The sequence below is a fragment of the Lytechinus variegatus genome, chromosome 14, assembly GCF_018143015.1.
Source record: "Lytechinus variegatus isolate NC3 chromosome 14, Lvar_3.0, whole genome shotgun sequence".
Classification (NCBI taxonomy): domain Eukaryota; kingdom Metazoa; phylum Echinodermata; class Echinoidea; order Temnopleuroida; family Toxopneustidae; genus Lytechinus; species Lytechinus variegatus.
In genome coordinates, this window is record NC_054753.1 from 1,765,534 (window position 1) to 1,782,766 (window position 17,233).

The following is a 17,233-nucleotide window of genomic DNA, read 5'->3' on the forward strand; positions in this document are numbered from 1 at the left end:
AGTCCACCCCAACAAAAAGTTGATTTGAATAAAAAGAGAAAATCCAACAAGCATAACACTGAAAACTTCGTCAAAATCGGATGTAAAACAAGAAAGTTATGACATTTTACGGTTTCGCTTAATTTCACAAAACAGTTCTATGCACATCCTGGCTGGTATGCAAATGAGGAGACTATGACGTCATCCACTCACTATTTCTTTTGTATTTTATTATATGAAATATTATAATTTCCTCCTCATTGTCAAGTGATACAACAATTACTTCCTTCATGAACAATTGTAATTAGCATTATTTAATACTATATGGTTCAATAAAGTTGGTCCTTATTGTCAAATCTTCAAACAATGAAAACAAAATAAATAGTGAGAGATTGAAATCATCGACAGACTCACCTAGATGTGCATATCACTGTTTTGTGGAAAAAAAGGCGAAAATTTTAAAATGTCATAACTTTCTTATTTTACATCCGATTTTAATGAAATTTTCAGCACTAAGCTAGTTTGATTTTTCTCTATTTATTCAACTCAGCATTTTCCTGGGGTGGACTTGACCTTTAAAGGTCACACAATAATGCACATGTAGCTCGTGCGGGGAACTCACGATCATCGCGATGCATCGGTTGAAAATATGAGAAGCAAGGGTCTCGTTTGTACGATTCCATGCATAGACTGTGCATCGCGACTGAACTAAGATTGCCAGATCTCCGTTCAATCTTCACCAAGCCCAAGGATTGCTACTTTGCCCGAGTACCCCCAATACCAATCAAAACAAATAGCAGCGCATCCATCTTCATTTGAATATGACCTGTGGACAAAATAGTAACAGGTATAGCATCAGTGGTGTAGCTTTTTTTTCCTCAATTGAATAAAAAAATAAATACCCAGGGTCCAGTTGCACAAAACTTACTATTATAGAAACTTTGCCATCCAATGGTGTCTTTCATGGTAATTCATCAGCCAATCGAAATCAATCGTTCCTTGGAAGTTACCATGACACTAACTTTTATACAACGACGCCCAGATCTCAATTTTTCCGACTGTGTTTTTTTCTTTGTTTATATATCTTTTTCTTCATCCTTTCCCCTCTTTGTCCACTACTTTTATTTCATAGGACTGATCCCTGCTCTCCAAGAACGCTGCCCTGTATACCACTAAAATGCCCCCCAAATCGCAAGCAGGAATATTTTAGACAATTATCGCTGCCAGGAACAAATCCTTTTGCAAGATATTAAAGTGTTCATCTAGTAAAAATGCCCCTTACAAAAGAAAATTGTGCTATGAACCAGGATTGCGATGGTTTGTTGTTGACAGAGTTTATAGATTGTGCACTCGAACATCTATGGATGAAAAGAGAGTAGAAATAATATTACCACTCAATGAAGTTTGATATTGAGTGGCATCGATCCTTGAAGTTGACAGTTATGATAATCTAGGTGTAATAATTATAATAATAGCGGCATATTTACCCAGGGTAGCCACTTCAGTTCCGAAAACTGTTCTCCCAGTGGGCCCTGCTATTAAGGTGTAGCCTTAAGTACGCAAATTATTCACATTTGTACACATGCACGACTTAAAAGACTACGTCATCAGTATATTCAAAGAAACCCCATCAATAGAGTGTTCAGCATTGATCGTTTAAAAAGGAAGATAAAGAAATACAATTAACATATGCTCAATGGCGACGAAGAGAAAGACACAATTAGAGCACATATTAGTGTTAAAATGGACACCTTTGAAAGAGCTTCAGCGCCACCGACTCCGGGGTACAATCCATCGGTCCCGCAGAGGGCGTCCCATTGGCAACCATCCGAAGAGGTTGTGAGATGCGACTCCACCTCGTCATATGCGCAGAAGAAATCCTCGCAGTTTCCGACCTTGATCGGGAGTTCGTTGTGAAGAACCAGTACGCGGTACTGCTCGCTAGGACACTGGAAAACGTTGAAGCTTAGGTGACCGGACATCGGTGATATACGACCGCTTCTCCAGGCGCGGTTCACGCTGACGTCATAGTTGCTGGCGAGTAGTTTGGGCGTGTCCATGTACAGGCCGAGAATCGCCAGTAAAGGTTGAAAAGTAGATGAATGGCCGAACTTGAAACTGCCTCTATGGGTTCTGCAGAAAATAAGGTTGACAAAAGCCTTGATCAGACCTGGGTTACTAATCAGAGTAAAATTGTACAATGAATGGATAAAAATTTTAAAGATATTATTTCATCTGATCACGGACCAGCAGACATAGGCTGTTTTGGTCAGAAGAAGGGTCAGAGGAAGCCCGGTCGGAATAGTGCCCGTCTGTACAGAGATACTGCGATCTTCCTCCAACCAATAAGGATCCCACGTCTGATCAACGACAAATACTCAAAAGGTTGGGCGACTTATGATAGACTGCTGTCAATGCTAAGAAAGTATTGCAAAGGAAAGGAAAATGAATGTTCTGCCTGGAAAGAAATGAAATGGTGTTCCCACGTCCCTGTGCTCATCCGTCAATACAACATTGGACTGTCTTAATTTCCTTACAAACTTCATTTATCTTATAATTGCTTACAAACAGTATTGTTTGATTTAATTGGTTTTCTACATGTATTAAAGAAAGTGACGTCACTAATTCAGAATTATATGCTGGAGAATATTGCTCTCAACAAACGACTTGGTTCAATATCCGGTGACATGACATTTGCCCCGACATGAGTTAGGATTGTAATAGAGTATATGGTTCAGAATAAGTTAAAGGTAAGAATTAGGGTTTAAGGAGGTAAGTGTTAATGATTGGCCATGGAGTTAAGCCCCTTTCACAATTGACGTACGACCTGTTTACGACCGCCTGCAACAGTTTTTACTTGTTGTTGCACGATCGATCTCTTGGTGTCTTGCGAGCTCTCGCAGTCGTTGTAGACGAATGCACGAATTTGAGGTGGTCGTGACTGGTCGCATCTGAATTTGAACATGTTCAAAATCCAAACGCGATCAAATACGATTGATTTACTCGCATCAGGTCGTACCATCGGTCGGGCGATCATCGTGTGAGTGTTGTTCATCGTTGTACGACTTGGTGCGAGAGGTGGCACAACTACGTATAGTCGCATTTAGTCGACTGGAGGTCGTACAACACTTGCTCATGTGCTAGAGACCTACAGAGACCAGTCTTGCGACTGGGTGCGATAATATAAGACTGTTGCAAGACCGATCGAAATTACGGCTTACAACATTCTACTATCGTTGCATTCGTATGTATGCGACCGTTCAGCCCCTTTCACAATTGACGTCCGACCAGTCTACGACCGGCTGCAACAGTTTTTTTCTTGCTGTTGCACGATCGATCTCTAGGTGTCTTGCGAGCACTCGCAGTCGTTGTAGACGGTCGCACGAACTCGAGGTGGTCGTGACTGGTCACATCTGAACATGTTCAAAATCCGAACGCGATCAAATACGATCGATTCACTCGCATCAGGTCGTATCCGGGGTCGTACCATCGGTCGGGCGATCATCGTGCGAGTGTTGTGCAACGTTGCACGACTTGGTGCGAGAGGTGGCACAACTAAGTTTACTCGACTGGAGGTCTTACATCACTTGCACATGTGCTAGCGACCTACATGTACAGAGACCTGTCTTGCGACTGGGTGCGATAATATATGGGCCATAAGACTGTTGCAAGACCGATCGCAACGGCTTACAACATTGCACCACCGTTTCATTCGCATGTATGCGACCGTTCCCCTCGCAATCCTTCGTGCAACACTCGCATGTGATCGCACGAGCACAATAGGATCATAAGCGACTTACTCGTGCAACGGGTTTTACTGGTTGTTTTTGTTGTACGACAGCTGTTGCAACTGTGAAAGCCTCTGTGCGATCTTATGAGATGACTGGCGATTGATGCCTGTTGCAGCCTGTCGCACGACCAAAAGGTCGCAAATGGTCGTACGTCAATTGTGAAAGGGGCTTTAATAGCAGCTTCATGGTTTGGCGAATTTTCCATTGGAACATTTGTGGCCGGAGCCGTCATAGAAGCCAAATTACTTTCCATATTTCTTAATCAATATCTTACCTATTTGTCATAACTGAAGTCATATAGTTAAGGATATCATCAACGAGTGGGCAGGCCATTTGGTGATTGATGTCGTAGCCATAACCCTCTGTCCAGTACTGTTTAAGATCAAGCCAGTATTCAACTGCCAAAGACTCGTTATTTGAAAAGAGGTTGCACCAAGGGGAGGAACCATAGAATCCACTTTCATAGCCACACATATGATGCATTACTTCAAGGTCATCTGTAGGATAGGTTCGATAATATTACACGATTGAGAAGATAGCGCTAATTATGATTTTTCGTGCAATATTGACTTACAAATTATATCCAATTCTGACCCATCCTATATAATTATTGGGATACTTCCCGGGGGGGGGGCACTTCCATTCACGAGTGGATACCATGCGCGACCACGGGGTCTCGAAAAGCACCCTAAACACGTAATTTCCATATTATGAAAATGCACCCCTTAACAAGTATTGGCGTGTGAAACCTTACCCTTAACAAGTATTGGAAACAAAAAGATACTCTTGACAAATATTCCCTGAAATGAACCCCTAAACAAGTACAGGAATGTTTTATTGTTACGGGTCCTTCAGTCGTCGGCTTTACCTTATTTGGTTAAGGCGGTTTTCCACTAGGGCGCGGACAAGACCAGGAAGGGTTGCGGAAGCTACTTTTGTCATTTCGGCATGCTGTCCGCAACCTAATACCATGGTCACATTTGTTCTACGGCGGCCGTACGGCGAGTCGAAAACAGTCGTTTTATTCATTTTTATTCAAACCACCTATATGTAGCTGGTACAAAAAATTGTTAAAACGGCTGTTTTCGACTCGCCGTACGGCCGCCGTAGAACAAATGTGACCATGGTATAATTCCGTAAAAGATTATGCAAATGATCTTGTCCTAGGACACAACCAGGACTGTCTGCGTATTGTCGTAGGTCACTCCTGGGACTGTCCTAGGACAAGATTATCTAAATAAATTTGTCGGCGTTCGGTGCGGACAGCATGCAGATCGTATTAGGACAGAACCGGAGACATTTAGGACAACGTCACGAGTGGTAAATTCAAGGACTAGGACAATCGGACAACTTGCGAATACTCCATGAAAATTATCATCCATATATTTTTTTAATGAATTTAGGGGTGTTATTTTGGTTTTCTTCGACTACAAAGACTATATAGGATTTTCTTTTATTTCAAATCAAATTGCATACATTGGTGGACATCCCAGGGGGACAGGGGCGACGCGTCCCCTCACTTTTTTGAAGGGGGGCATTTGATATCAAATGCCCCCCTCCCCAATATTTGGAACGAGAAAAAAATAAAAAATGGAAAGAGAGGGAAAAGAACCAGAAGGGAAAAGAGAAGAGAAAACGAAGAGGAAAAACAAGAGGAGAAAGACGAGTGAATTATATAAGATGGGGGGGGGGGGGATTTCATGTCACTATGTTAAATTTTCGCTCACGCTTTGTGCCCGCATTGCCTAATCTATGAGATGTATAACTTGCTCAATAGACTTATATTGAGCTTAAAAGATCAAGTTTTGAAGTAAATATACAAAACATTTCTCGGAAATTAAGTTTTCAATTTGTTTGATTTACAAATAGATTTTATAGTTTTCTATAAGATGACTATATTTTATGGTCTAAATATGAACATTTTCCGCTCGCGCTGCGCGCTAGCATTATTTGATTTGTCAAAAAACTATTCTCTTCGTGTATTCCATATTTTTTTTAAATATCCCTTTTTAGGATGGTCTGATTGTGAATAGTATCAGCTAAAGCTGCTCGCTTGCATTTTGATTGGGGAGTTATGTATACCTGTTATCAATTGTAACAAATTATTTTAAATTCCTCTTTTATGACAGTTTATTAAAATTTTCGGCTCACAGTTTGCGCTCGCATTATTTTTGTTAAAAATATATCAACCCATGTATCCTATTCATGATTACAAAATGTCCAGTTATCTGACCTTAATATCAATTTCGAGCCCTCATTTGATTAATAAGTCATGTAACAATATTTTCATGATTTCCTAATAATCATTGTCCGTTTTTTTTTTCAGAATGGAATATCGACAAGTTTCATATCTCGCTTAGGAAGATAGTCATCATAGTCATTTGAAGACAAAAAATGACCTTAAAATGTCCCGGTTGCTACTCAAAATATATGTAATGATAAAAATATAAACTTGAGCTTCGCACTCGCATCATTTATTAAGCGAGATCAATATCCAATTCGTAACTGCGCTTAAATTCTTTTTTTTTTAGATCTGAAAATCAAATATATTTAGCTCGATCATCGCGCTCTTATTATTGATATTATAATAAAGAATGTAATTGGAAGTTCCTGATTCTAGGTCCGGATCTAAACACACGCACGCATGTTTATTTAGATATGAATCTTGTGCCAGTTTCAGATCAGATTACCAAATATTATTATTAATGTAGGAATATTATCCATCTATCCAATTATCCATCCTTTTTCTGATTTACAAAACGTGATATGTCGAATTTCGTTTCGGCTCGCGCTTCGCGCTCACATCAAGTGTATAGTCATACTCCTTTCCTGTTCATGCTTTTAAAAGGTGCTTAGAATGCCCAGTATTTAGGTAGGAATGTAAAAATGTTCAGCTCGCGCTTCGCGCTCGCATTATTTGATTGAAATGTGGAGGATAAAGGAAAGTGTGTTAGCGGTGTAATGTAGAATTCACTTTTTGAAAGCAGATTTTGTGCATTTTTATACATAACAATAAATTATCTCGGATCTTGATTTTTTCAACTAAGGTAACTTTAAAAAGACTGCATATGTTCATAGCAAAGTCGGGGCTCTCTTTATAACATTACTTTTTATAATTTTTTTACAATTTAATACATAATCATATATTACAACAGAGGAAGAAAACAGGAAGTTAGGATGCAAATTGCATTCGACAGGCACATGCGGATCAAGGGGTGAGGTGGTCTTGCTCCCCCTTTAAAAAAATACAAACAGAAGAAAAATAAGTGAAATGGAAAGGGAAACTTAAAAAAAAGATATGGTGGAAAAGAAAAAGGGGGTGCCGTGCTGATGCGGCCCTCCTCTCCCTGCTGCTGGCTTACCCCTCCCAGTATTAAATAGATATACAAACAGCACAAAAGAAATAGGAATAAACGAAGGAGATGAATGAAATAAGGTGAAATAGAATCGAGGAAAAAAAATCGCGATAATGAACAGAAAATAATTGGTCGAGATTATGAAAGTGTAAGATTAGAAATATCAGTTTTAATTTATAGACGAAAATGTGAATCCAGTGTCTAATCGCCTTTGCCTCCTCTTGTACCAATTGAAATAGACTAAGTAAGAAAATGTAAATGGGCAATTCCAGGAGGCCGAATGCGAACGCTACGCCCTATTGACTGCGTAAAATAGGAAAAATGGAGTAACCAAAGAAGAGGGGGGAAAAGGAAGAAGAGTGAAGAAATTGACAGACCTGCAGACGGGGAGAATATCTGCGTTTCAGCTAGTTCAATTTGTAGAAAATAATGGTCCATTTCACGCTTCATACTTTTAATAGTTTAATCATAAGAAGATTGTGCACGCTGTTCATTTTTTACGAAAAATACTTAGGTCTTTTCTTTTTCGTCCTTGATGTTTGAAAGAAGTGAGTTCGCGCTTCGCGCTCATATTTTATGTTAATGAGAAACATGCTCTGTGCACGACTTTTTTTCAGGAAGGCCTATTTTTTTGTAAAGAGTCGTGGTGTAGTGGTTCTGACTCCCGCCTTGTAAACGGAGAGTCGTGTGTTCGATTCTCACCGCGGTCTAAACCGTCCTTTGGCAAGACGTATTGCATACCTTGCCACTCTCCACCCAGGTGCTAAATGGGTACCCGGTTGGAAGCGAAAGTTATTGTATGCTTGAATTTGCCAGCGCAATTTTTAGACCGGGATAAATGCAAGGAATGCTTCCCAGGGTGTGGAAATTGTGAACTTTTCATGCGGGATTGAAATGAATCCTGGGTAAATCGTTTTGAGCCGTTCTGATAAAAGCGATATTTATAAACTTGCTACCATTTATTATTATTTCTTATTAATGACACCTCATTCAGGATCGAACAAAGTGCTTAAAATGTAATAGGAATATACACTTGAATTTCAGTTTGGAATCTACACCTGTATTATTAATTTTGTTATGATATTTGTCCTATTTGTAAAGTCAAGCGCTGCCTATATAAGGTCCTTTTTTCAGTCGAGTACATTAAAATATTCTAGTTCATAATCAAACGTTGCATGAAACATCTTTTTTATGTTCAGTACAGAATAAAATAATCTACTCACATCATTGCCAGTTTCACTATTGCAAGAAATATTTTAAAAGTCCACTTTTCAGATCAGTAGAAAATGCTTGAAATATTCCTTCTTCAAGTCTGTAACCCCCCCCCAAAAAAAAAAAATCAACTCGTTTAAAACACTGCTTGAAATACTAGGTTCTCAGGTTTGTTTAGTATATACTAATTAGGCCCCTTGACCCCGTATTTCTTTACTTTTTGTAATTTTCTTGTCTTGTATTATCCCGTTGCCCCATCTGGTGCTTTTGCAAATGGTTTTTGCTACTTGTGTACTCGTTCCATACATATTAGCATTGGATCCACACATTCCTGAATCACTCCGCTTGCCTTCCTATTCCAGTCCGAACGTTCCTGAAACAGTCCGCTTGCCTTCTTATTCCTGTCCGCACGTTCCTGAAACTGTCCGCTTGCCTTCCTATTCCAATCCGCATGTTCCTGATAAAATCCGCATGGCTTCTTCTTTCCTTCTTGAAGCTGACCTGATTGCGGATGGTTTCCGGAAGACGCGGAAGGGTTTAGGAAGGGCAGGACATCTTCAGGACATCGTCAGGACAGGGTCCCGAAGGTGTCAGGAATTCATTATCCGCGTCCAAATTTTGGTCTCGACCAAAATTTGGATGCGGACAAATTTTGATTTCCCGAACACCAGGAAGGGTTTAGGACAGCGTGCGGACACTCCTAGGAATGTCCGGACAGGTTGCGGAAGGGTCGCGGATTGTAATTATTACATTCCGCGCCTTGTCCTGACGCTGTCCTGGCCCTAGTGGAAAAGGGGTTTTAAGTACGACCCCACCTTGTACACCTCGCGCAAATCAGACTCTAAACATGAAGTGTTGGGGCAAAAAGGACATCCTTTATAAAACATTTTAATTTTGTTTTATCATCCCCGCAAATTCGACCCTAAACACGTAATTTTCCTAGCGAAATAGATACCCTTTTTTCATTATTTTTGTGTTTTTGACACCCTTATCACGTTACGTACGTAACGTGCCCTATCGTGAAAAAGACATCCTTTTTACGTGTTTTTTTTGGTCGCGCATGGTATCCATTCGTCAATGTAAGTAGCCCCCCCCCCCCCCGGATGAGTATATTTTTGTTCTGAAGACGTGATCTCCCTAAGATATGGCATGTCAAAGGACTGATATGGAAATAGACTGGCATTAAACATGTTAAAGAAGTTTACTCTGCAGTAAACTTGATTTTGATAAAAGCAAAACGACAGTGGAATGCATTAGTTTTGCGAAAATCCGTGGAAGTCACAATGAAGGAGAATTTATATTTTATGACCTCCCAAACGAACAGCCTATATTATGTCATGTGATATAATTTCCATAAAAGGTGAAAGAAATTTTATTCAGATTAATCCTTTTATACGAAAATATTTTTATTCATCGAGAACCATTAGAAAATATGATATTTTTAATTGTATCACACGACATAATGAAGCATCTGCTCGTCACGATATATGACGTCACAAATCAAACATTGTAGATTTTTCTCTTTTTCTTTGAGGGACTTTCATCAAACCCTCACTACTATTTTTCTCTATCATGCTTTCTATGAATTCATTATGATCACATTACACGGTGAACTTCCCTTTGAAATAACACATATTCCGAGGAGCTCAGTGAAGATACCATACGGACAAACATATGAATAAATCTTTAAATCATCACTAACAACCTCAATTAAAAAAAATATCACAGATAATATTAGCCCGTGAGAGACATGTGATATCCATGGACGGCCACATGCACGAGAATATACCAATCTCAGTGGTTATAATAGTTTAACATGCAAACATTGTAGAGATAATGTATCTTTCAATAGATCAACAGATATTCGCCCTAGGTTTTCTCTTCAGGCATGTCAGGACACTATCATGACTACACTGCCTACATGTTAAATGTATAATCAAGAGATATGTGTATGTAGACATCAATGTAAGAATGGCTTTTAGCCGAGCGCCTTGAGCACCTAACAAGGTGGATATGTGCGCATTATAAATACCCTATATTAGGCCTATTATGATTATTATTTTGTACCGAAAGTGATTCACCTATTATGCTCAGAAAAAAATGCACCCCTGTCCTTCTCCCTATCTTCCTATCTCTCTCCCTCTCTCCCCTAATGATTCTTTTACTTTCAAAGAATTAAGGAACAGCAAATATCTCAATAAAACCTAGGAATGCATGAGCTCTGGTAGGCATGATAGGAGGCGGAAATATACACCTAACATCAATTTCCTTTACCCCTCCCAAGCCTTGGACAATCTCCAAAATGACACACGCTCGGGGCACATAATGGGGGCATAATGGAAGAATACACTCCACTTCGTGGAAGAACAAGGAGGAAGAGACATATAACGAGGGGAAATTGGAAGATTTTTGAAAATATTAGACAGTGAAATCAAATTTAAACGATCAAACAAACCAGTCTGCATGCTCAGACTCTTGGATTCGCATCGTGGATAATGCAGTCTGAAGCAGTGAGACTAGATTCGGTGTCAAATTTGAGTCTGTACTAGCAGACTACTGATGTAGGGTCACCAATCCTGCGTGTATTGTTTGATATTGCATCCATATATATAAAGAATAAAAGGAGAATGAAACCTTTGGAACAAGATAGCTTGTGTGAAAACAGAAAAATCAAAGTAACAGATCAACGAAATTTTGAGAACAGTCGGACAAATAATGAGAAAGTTATGAGCATTTGAATATTGCGATCACTAATGCTATGGAGATTCTCAAATTGGCAATGCGACAAAGATGTCACTTGTGAACAACTCTCCCTATTACCTTTTCACTTAAATTGCCTCTTTTATCACACCTATCAGTAGATCATGTGTTCTTTCTATAGGAGGACATGTAATACAGATTTTTAAAGAATGCATCATGGATAAAGAGTTTGTATCACCATATATAAAGAAAAAGCAACAAGGGACATTTTGAGGGTATTTTATAGTCCATCAAAGGGAAAGTTGTTCACATGTGACATCACACATCCTTGTTGCATTGCCAATAAGAGGAACTCCATAGCATTAGTGATTGCAATATTCAAATGCTCATAACTTTTTCATAGTCCGTTTCTTCTCAATTTTTTTTGTTCTTATTCTTTGATTTCTGTTTCAACATAGCCTATTTGTTCCAAATCTTTCATTTCCCTAATCAGATCAGCATTAGTTTTCGTAAAAGGGGAAACAGAAATGGCTAACTATAATGGCAGTGAAAAAAAATTCAATGAAAGGTCAACTTGAAAGTACTGATTTATTTCGACCTATGATAACTGGGCAGTTCAGTCTACTTCTCCTTGTTAAACATCAGCCTAATTGCATGTTCAATGGATGTGTAAGACAATGCATGGATGATCACACTCAACGGTCGCAATTAAGTTTACATTATTGACCGTTGTTCTGTTTATGAATAATGTGCCCTATTAATAATGCGAGCCACTTTTATATACAAGATCATTAACCATTTATCACAGCCAAGTCAACTTCCCTGTTAGGCCCCGAGCGCGGTTGACTTTGATGGATTTATTTGATCGACATCAGCAGAAGTGAGGCGCTGTATTTCGGAAAATTTGGCACAAAACCTTTGTAAATCGTCATCGAGAGAATATACAATGAAGGCCCTGAATGAGAAAAAAATACATCTATTTTATTAGTTTTATTCAAACATCAATTGCTCTTAGATAATTTAATGGAGGAAAGCGGGACTTGGGTCACCTTTTGTCATGTTCCATGGTGATGTCCATCCTATGGGGGCGAGTTTATTGGCCACCGATTGATAGGCCGATGTGAGTTCTGGTCCCTCACCGAACCTATCAACTTCGATCACCGCGGCATCGTTTTCGTCGACGTCGGTGATGAAGTTGGTACAGCTCTCGTAGAACTTCAACAGGAGGTCTTCGCCTTCGAGTGCGTGGTCGATGACTACTGTTTCAGCGTTCGTCGTCGAATTGAACGTACAAGTTAATTCGTCCTATCAACAAGAAAAAAGATATAGTCACAAAACATTTATTCAAAATAAAAACTATTTATGCAGATCGATCAACAAAAACTGAAATGTGTATGATTTTTGCACAATGTTATTTTTCTACTACATATTGTGCTTTCAATGACCTTGATTTTTTTTTCAATTTTCTAAAATATCATTTGGCAGTAGGCCTATATTGGCTAACGACCATTACTGATTAATTAGCAGCCTTTATGTTTTTGATGTCCTGTTTTCTACCAAAGGCACCATTTATCTGCTTGTTTTATACTAAATATATTGTTTAAAATTTCCTTCTTTCCCTTCAATTTCAGATATAAAAAAAACCCGGGAAAATATCAGACACAATATTAAAATCAATATCATTAATCAGTGCGCTATTAAAAAATATTATAAATCATCGATGACAGAACTGACAATATTCGTAATTTTGCGAGATCGTTATTGTCATGATTGCACTCAAATCAAATATAAGAATGGAATAAAATCAAACAATACAGAATTGATTTTCAAACCGTGTAAAAGAATAAAATGCTCGCATTTTTGTTTTGAATATTGGTGTAGTATACACATCGCATAGACTGCATTCACGTTCCAAATATTGCGCTCGTCTACGACTCGTGCCATATTCACGCAATGCCATGTGTATGTTATATGTACCAAGTAACTCGAAAAGAAAGCCAATATAATCACTATCGTTATTTTGCACAGAAACCGAGCCGTCATTTATTGTATATTTAAGATCTGGGATTTAGAAATAATCGATTCTATACAAGGAATAGTGACTGCGAGTACCCGGGCTCAAATTTTGTGGGCGCAACCTATCAACATTTTGTAAAACTGAACAGTCCAAAAACTATTGCGCTGTAAAGTTCCCATAAGCTGACCTCTTGAAATACACACGAAAGGCAAGGTGCTTATCATACTAAACTCGATTCAATTACATCATCTAATCTTATATACAAATGTACATTGCATAACAAATATGTATTACATCGAACATTCAATATAGCCATGACTGTTTTGGACTTTGATACATTAAATTTCACCATATGGGAGCATTTTTGAAGACATTATACGAACATAGTTTTACCATTGAAAACGCAGAAAGTTTCCAGGACCCCTACCAAATAGATTTTCTTCTTCTTTTCTTCTTCTTCTTCTTCTCTTCTTCTTCTTCTTCTTCTCCTATTCTCTCCTCCATAATTCTTTTTCTTCCTGTTTTTTTTCTCAGTTGTGGGGTGTTTTCTACTGTTGCTCGTTTCAATTCACTTCAAACAATCACAATGGCATGTTAAACGCCCCCCCCCAAAAAAAAAAACACTCCGGAAATATCATATCCGCTTGCAATTTGAGCCAAAAGCGCTTCCTACGTATGCCCCCCCCCCCCCTCCCCTCACCATATAACTTTGTCATGTTTGTTCTCATAACGCAGTTTTATTCTTTAACAAAGGAGCTATTAACACATACATGTAGCTCCACGCTTTATCATGTTTAAAGGAAGTGTATATTGATAGAAATAGGATGCCCTTTGAAAACGAGTCCCATCATGCCCTAAACGTCATAATCAATGGCAGATTCATTTTATAACATAATATCCCGGCAGTAACTGATAAACTTGTATGTAAGTAAAACCATGCTAAGGGTAACTTATGCATGCTGCTTAGGCTCAGCCATACAGGAACGGGCAGCGGCAACCATCCCCCGGGGGGGGCCACTTACATTGACGAGTGGATACCATGCGCGACCAAAAAAACACGTAAAAAGGATGTCTTTTTCACGATAGGGCACGTTACGTACGTAACGTGATAAGGGTGTCAAAAACACAAAAATAATGAAAAAAGGGTATCTATTTCGCTAAGAAAATTACGTGTTTAGGGTCGAATTTGCGGGGACGATAAAACAAAATTAAAATGTTTTATAAAGGATGTCCTTTTTGCCCCAACACTTCGTGTTTAGAGTCCGATTTGCGCGAGGTGTAGAAGGTGGGGGGGGGGGGGGGGGTCGTACCAAAAAAGGGTAAAGCCGACGACCGAAAGGACCAACAATAACACATTCCTGTACTTGTTTAGGGGTTCATTTCAAGGAATATTTTCCAAGAGTATCGTTTTGTTTCCAATACTTGTTAAGGGTAGGGTTTCACACGCCAATACTTGTTAAGGGGTGCATTTTCAGAATATGGAAATTACGTGTTTAGGGTGCTTTTCGAGACCCCATGGTCGCGCATGGTATCCACTCGTGAATGGAAGTGGCCCCCCCCGGGAACCATCCCCCTCCTTCACCCCTCACCCCCCCCCGACACACACACGCACCCACCCTCCTCCACACACACACACATTACTATATTTTAATTTAACATGTTAAAAGATACTGAGACAGTGGATCATGAGATGAGTATGATATGAGAGAAGTATGCATATTTTCGCCATATAACTATGCAGTGTCCTGTTTCTATGTAAAAAACAACAACATAGCTTTAATATCAACAGGACTATATAGATTACCTCAGGAAAGTTCGAATAACTTTTTTCAATATGCACTGGATATATAACTGGAGACACGACTGCGTCTTCCACTTTGAACAAAATATCAACTGACAAGGTCCAATTTATGGAGTATTGAACTGAATTGAGAAACAGCTCGATCGAGACAAACGTCAAAGTTGTAATCATAAAGGAAGATGTGATTTTAATAAAACTGTATTATGATTCGCTCTTTATGTTTTATTGACACTACAACTGAACTTTGGAACATTAATGGACTTCAAGTGATTTGCAGCTTTTAAAAAAGTTAAAATAGGTAGAGCCAAGGTCATGAAGGTGCGAGCTTGAATTGTCACACACCTGAAGAGGGGCAGCTATTGGGACTGACACTCTGTTCATGCTACCAGAATAATATTGAAGATAATGCAGTTTGTATATTGGGCTCTATTCATGGATTGAATTAACTTACCCTTGTTGACGATTTGCTCGAGACGGTACAATTTGCTTCCGGACCTTGAAGACCGTTGATGAAACCTTGAGCGCTGTCGATCGTCCGCTGTCGGTACGTGCCTTGGAAGTCGAATCCAGAGAGACCATCTTCGACGAACAATTCTGGAAGACGCTGTTTAATTCTTGTACCCAACTCTTCCATTTCAGCAAACCCAGCAGGATGTAGAGAGCCTTCCAGAGCTATCGGATAGAGGTTATCCGTGATGTTGAGCAGGTAGTCGAACTCGTCGTTGACGCCGGTCAGTTTCATCCTCGCCAAGATGGCATTGTAATCTTCGATATCGCCATCGCTTGGGTAGCGGAGTCCATGTCGATGGACTACATAGACGCCTGCTGGATTGCAGCCGGTCAACGACTCGCTCTCCCCGACATCTCGAGCTATCGCCTGCCAGTCCCTCAACCGCTGGGCCTTTTCGTCGGTTCCCGGTTCGAAGCTCGTTTCGTATCCAGTCTTCGTGCTGTAACGTGCTGTTGGACCTGCTGGTCCTTGACCATGGGCGCAGGCGATGGTGATTGCAAGAACTAACATTTGTCGAAGATGCATTTTGGGAGTTGGTGTTGACACGTCCCGCGATGACCCGCACTTTAACTTGATCTGAGTTCGAGCGATCCCAGGGAAGTCGAGCGGGCGTGTAGTGTTCCGGGTTTAACATTTACTTCGGAATAACCTTAATGAGCACGTCCGAACTCAACAAAAGCGTGTAATTTGTCGAAAAAGTTTAAGTTTAAGGGTCGGAGTTTGAGCGGGAACTAGACATAGCATTATAGTGTTCGATGTTGTAGTAAAATATACAAAGGATTGACATTGAACTTTATTTCAGTTATATTTACGTGTTGTTTGTAATAAATTATACTGACTTGTGAAACAATTAGAATCTTCGACAGTTTTGAAAGAAACGATTTAGTTTTCTAAACAATATTTTCTCCTGAATGATAAAAATGTGATTTCTTTTCCTGGCAAGATGAATGAAACTAAACCTGTTAAAAGATTCTGTGATGTCAATTTTCAATGTTTCGTGACCTAGCAAAAGAGAATAATACTAGCCCTTCATTAATTTTCATTCTACGAAATGGGCAATTCGGGTATTTTTTTTAAATTCATTATGAAAAATAAGAAACATTTGGCTTTCTCCTGCTCGTACGCACGGGCGTCCGTCGATATAGCACATGATATTTTTATGAAAATATGCACCCTTTTTCTTAAAAGTTGATGGAGAGGGGGAAAAATTAATCGTATCAAGTCGGGGTATTCAGTTATGAGTGAAGGAGACACTATATTTCACTGATTTTTATGATTCATCCCATTTGATTAACTCAATTATTCGTGTATTGGGGCTAATCTTTCCCTTACGCATTGCTTTTTGGCAGATGTTCTATGGAAAATGCACCTTTTTTCACACAAACTTTGAGACACTCTGTATTCATTCCCCCATTGCTCGAGAATGAATGGGCAGTTAACGACAAGGTGAAAGATTTATTAAAGAATGGAATGTATATTTCATGAAAATGAAAGCCATTTCCTCATTGGATGTTATCTTCAATACGTGTTTTTAGATGAAGTTAGTTGTCGAATAGGCTCTCCTGGCATTTGAGGTCTCTATCGGTGACGTCACTCAGGATCTTCATGCCTGAAACATCGGCCGGCAGGGGTCGCAATTGTAGTATGATTTATGCATAATGCACTCGATATATACAATAATCTTGTCCTCCCGTTCAAATGAATGTGAAACTCATATAATTTTCATCAGAGCATTCAACAGGAGTACTGTAGTACACATTTCTTTGTTATAAGTGAATTAAAGTCCCTCCAGTGAGTTTGATCACCACTATTGTGAAAATGTATAACCCCTAAGTTGTAACGCAGTCAGCTGTTTGCATTCAGGGT

At 39.3% G+C, this 17,233-nt stretch overlaps 1 protein-coding gene across 1 annotated transcript; it reads right to left on the reverse strand.

Moving 5' to 3' along the window:
* Positions 1 to 486: 486 nt before the first annotated feature.
* On the reverse strand, positions 487 to 16,105 carry LOC121427923 (multiple inositol polyphosphate phosphatase 1-like). Its single transcript, XM_041624501.1, has 4 exons — positions 15,308 to 16,105; positions 12,088 to 12,343; positions 4,045 to 4,267; positions 487 to 2,112 (listed from the first exon to the last, which is right to left on the reverse strand). Exons 1-4 carry the CDS (start codon positions 15,890 to 15,892, stop codon positions 1,662 to 1,664), a joined length of 1,515 nt encoding a protein of 504 aa, XP_041480435.1. The 5' UTR covers positions 15,893 to 16,105; the 3' UTR covers positions 487 to 1,661.
* Positions 16,106 to 17,233: the final 1,128 nt, after the last annotated feature.

Excerpts from the sequence above, each read along its gene's own strand:
- LOC121427923 (XM_041624501.1), bottom strand. The coding sequence starts at position 15,892 with ATGCATCTTCGACAAATGTTAGTTCTTGCAATCACCATCGCCTGCGCC. Across the intron at positions 12,344-15,307 it reads CGAGCAAATCGTCAACAAGG|GACGAATTAACTTGTACGTT; the intron begins GTAAGTTAATTC and ends TCTTGTTGATAG. Across the intron at positions 4,268-12,087 it reads ACCATGGAACATGACAAAAG|ATGACCTTGAAGTAATGCAT; the intron begins GTGACCCAAGTC and ends CCTATCCTACAG.